General features: G+C 32.0%; 1 protein-coding gene across 1 annotated transcript; it reads right to left on the bottom strand.

Annotated features, from left to right (window-relative positions):
- Positions 1 to 2,499: 2,499 nt before the first annotated feature.
- On the bottom strand, positions 2,500 to 3,580 carry LOC121124733 (uncharacterized). The gene is made up of 3 exons (XM_040719920.2): positions 3,534 to 3,580; positions 2,912 to 3,463; positions 2,500 to 2,847 (listed from the first exon to the last, which is right to left on the bottom strand). Exons 1-3 carry the CDS (start codon positions 3,543 to 3,545, stop codon positions 2,620 to 2,622), a joined length of 792 nt encoding a protein of 263 aa, XP_040575854.1. The 5' UTR covers positions 3,546 to 3,580; the 3' UTR covers positions 2,500 to 2,619.
- Positions 3,581 to 4,320: the final 740 nt, after the last annotated feature.

The following is a 4,320-nucleotide window of genomic DNA, read 5'->3' as shown; positions in this document are numbered from 1 at the left end:
ATTGGAATAAAGTAAAAATACAAAATTTACTTTCCCATAATAAAAATTAAAATTAAATTAAGTTTAGATAAAAATAGTTCTTATTTTACAACAAGTTCCAAATTATAGTTACTTTTAAATCACATAACAAGAGTAATAATTAACGAAAAGATAAAGAATCAAAAAACAAACAGGTCGAAGTTTTGTAGTTTATAGACTTTTTGTTCCATGTGACGTATTACAACGATATCCACCAACATTTCTTATTTGATTCATTTTGCTTATACAGGATAAATTTGCACCAATTTAATACACATAGGGTTTTCTATGACTTAAGTAGTGTAGTTTGTATTTAAGAAAAAAGAAAAGAAGACACAAAGAAAAGGGTACAGCGAGACATATGGTACAGCTGAATTAAGAGTCTTGTTACTATCAACTTCATGTTATATGATTTTCGATCGAGAAATTGAATTACTGTGATAAAAAGAAGAAACCATTTACCTTTAAAATAGCATTAGCCCACAAAAAGTATTGTAATTACTTTTAAAACAATTTACACCAAAGATAGACAATAATGCGTAGTGACCGGTATTTTCGCCTTAAACTATTTCGCCTCAGGGCATTTCGCCTTTAAACCATTTTACATCGAGGATATTTTGCCTTAATATTTACGAATATATATAAATATATTAATTTTATACACGTTATTGGTTATTTTTGCTTAAAACTCCCGGTTCTTTTGAATTTATTATCCAAATATGTAATGTTTATTACAATAAAATTGCTGTTGAAATAATTATGCTTAATTATCGCTCCATGAGTATTTCCCAATATTAATAATCCATCATGTCGTATGATACTAAATCGACAACAGAGAAGTGACTAGCACTATTTTCTATTCCAATCCTAATAAATATTAGTTGGTGGATAAAATCAAAAATAACTATCAGATCTTTATTTTAGGGTTATCACGTCTCTTTTTATTAAAACGCACATCTTGATATTTATAATTATTTGCCTCATAAAAGTCATCTAAAAAAAGGGTAAAAACAAGATGAACTTATATGGGCAACCTGTAGAGTAAATGTAACGGATTCCTAGCAGAAAGAAATATAGCAATCGATCGAAAGTAGGTAGATGTTCTTCCAAGAGATGCTACTAACTAAAAATAACCTCAATATATACCAGTAGTGCCATCTCTCGGTCATTTGCTAAGACTTTTAAAAGGACACTCACTCGTATGGTATCTCTTCAAGAATATAAGCTTTGGAAAATAAAAACAAACATAGATTAGTATTTAGTTACAACAAAAACCCTCTTCGACTATTATTAATTTTCATCTACGACAATTAACCAGATTTTATTTATATGACTGGCGAAGTGTCACACACACTCATTGCTATATTGTTTTGCTTTTAGTAAGCAGGCATACACTTCTAGAAAATTCAATGTATACTCAAAAATGAGTCATATGCAGACAGACAAACTTTGTTATATAAATATGCAAAGTGATAGTAATAAAAACATTAAAAATTATATTTTTGAAATCATTTGTAAAATATCGTATAATAACTTTTTAATGATATCACATGGATATCATTTTTTTATACCATTTTGATAACAGCCCATTTCTGGTAGACTGCAAGCCGGGATGAAAGCATATATTATCATAATATTTTATTAGAATTCATGTTTTGATCTTATTAGAGGTTGCACAAGCTTACTATACTACCACTTTGGGGCCCTCACTTGGGCATACACGGGTATTTATGCATCTGTTATATAGCTTTTTCAAACTTGTTGTTTGCCCCAAATAATGGGCCATGCCACAGAGCCTTCCTTAAAATTCCATGTCAGAGAAACAAAATAAGAATTGCTATGAAAGGAGGACATAGTGAGACGTTTTGTTGGGAAAGTTTGAGGCTTTTAAAGTTGAATTTGAGGAAACAGCAATACAATCTGAGGTCGCAAATGTCTCAACGACAATTTTGAAATCTTCATCTTGTTGGACTTTTGGCCTTTAAACTCACTCAAGTGACGAAACAACGGAACCCCCTGAAACATCAAAGGCGAACTTACCAGTTGTATCAAGAAGGAATTCTAGGGGTTTTCTGCTGACCAAGTGGAGAAAGCTTGCTGGCACTTTCGGCCTCGTATATAGACTGTAATTTAGGCTGGTGGTGATTTTATTGAATAAAATAAATTAATATCCATAAAGGTATCATAATCTGGTTATATTCTTTTAATCCTGATAATTGCTTGAAGAAAAAATTGTTTTCCAAAAAAAAATATCATTCTTGCAGTAAATATCGTTTGTATAACCCTGTACATTAATTCCATTTTTCATGCTATATTTATATTTTATTATTATTGTAGGTGCATCTTAGAATAATCAATATAAATTATTATTATTGAGCAATACTCTGAATTATGCTAATTCAATCATCAAAGAGATATTACAGCATGAAATCATAGTTCATTCATTTATTATAATCAAATAAGATAAGTATTTTTATTCACAGGATTTCGTTTTATTAATATGATAAAACTGTCATCATAGTTAGAAATAAATGAGAAATCATATTTTGATTATATTCAAGTAATTAGAATAGATGATTCATCAAATATGGATTGTTAGCATTATTGATTGAGTTCATAGAGAGCAGGAGGAGGAGTGGCTTGTCCCTCATACTCTACGAAAGGGACAAATCCCTTATCCCCATCAACAACATAGGTGACCCTGCGGATTCGTCCATCGGGTTGGAGTACAAAGTACTCCCCTGCAGTATAGGATCCCTCTCGAACTTCACTGTGCCCATAGTTGATCCTATCCACATCCGACTTTACTTCATACGTTGTCGCGTATTTCTAATGGAGGAAATAAAAAAATCTTGTATATGTGCATATTTGGTATGGATAATAATTGTTGGACCTTAGGTCCGCTGTATTTGACAATAGGAGGATCTTTTTGAACTCTGGAAAGGGTTGTTGGTGAAGGGGCATATGAATTAGTGGTAGTGCTCTGCTGACGCTGTTGCACTCTTATTGTCTCTCGAGGAGGAGCATTTTGAGTTGAGGAGAAGGATTTAGGAGTATTACCTTGAGGACTAGATGAGGTGAAAGGATTTCTGGGGAGGGAAGGAGTAGGTTGTTTTGGTGGAAGGTTGTAAGAGGCTTGAGGTTGGGGTATAAAGTATGAGCTCAAAGGGGCTCTAGATTGACTTATTTGGGAGGAGAGGAAGGGATTTACTCTCGGAGGGATGGGGTTTGAAGGTAATCTGTAGGTATTTGTGGTGGTTGGAATGATCGGAGATGTATATCCAGGCTGCTCTATTCTCCTTGGTACTCTGAGTAAACCATGTTTTGCCAATTCATCAAGCACTTCTCTCAATCCTAGCACTTGACTGTCAGAGAACGTATCATCTCCTCTTGAAGGAATTGTCTTAGAACTCACAAACTGAATAGTTAGACATACTAATAGGATCTGAAATGAAGGAGGGTAACAAACAAGGGTAAGATAAATCGATTATTGTGTTTTAAGTGAATGTCCTTACCTCTAATTTCATGATTGTTCACTAATAAACTGAACCAAGGATGGATTCATCCCTCTCTTTTTATAGAGGGTTGAAAGTATGTAGCGACTATAGAACCCTTCACGTGAGTATATGTCAGTAATTTCACCATCCATTTTCACGGTCAAGTTTTTTGAGATACACGCCCAATTTTTGTTATAAGTATAGCAATAACGTTTATCCGTTAATCTTCCTTTAAAATGGGATTGATTAAATAAGCCTTGCCTCATTTAGAATACTTTAAATATTTTTGGTTAATATACTTATTATTAATACATTTTTGAATGACTCCAGGTACATAGATATTGTATTTATCAATACAGATTTTATTTAATTCATTACTTTTTAGAAGGGGTAAATCTTGGTTTATAAATGAATTTTATATTACTCCCAGAGTCGTAAATCGTTAGCATTTTCGGTTTGTAAAAAAAAAAAAAATCGAAGATTAGCATGTAATCCTGGCAATTTAAAAGATGTTGAAGAGGAGATCAGCTGAACTGGGTTCACTTACATCTTGTGGGATTTTATTATTGGGCAGTTGGTGTAACTTTATTTACAAACAAATATAAACTTTTCCACATAACTAAAAACTTTGCAAATTAAATAAAAACAGATCTTTAATTATCAAAAACAGGCAAAAAAAAGGACTATTCGAAATTTATTACTTTCCAGATAAAAAACAACAGTACACATAAGAAAAATTCAAACTAAAAAAAATCAAAAGAAACGAAAAATAACTAAAAATAAAATACAGTTAGTAAAGCATTGT

Source organism: Lepeophtheirus salmonis, chromosome 9, assembly GCF_016086655.4.
Source record: "Lepeophtheirus salmonis chromosome 9, UVic_Lsal_1.4, whole genome shotgun sequence".
Classification (NCBI taxonomy): domain Eukaryota; kingdom Metazoa; phylum Arthropoda; class Copepoda; order Siphonostomatoida; family Caligidae; genus Lepeophtheirus; species Lepeophtheirus salmonis.
Note: the sequence above shows the minus strand (reverse complement) of the source record. Positions and strands in the feature narration are given on the sequence as shown.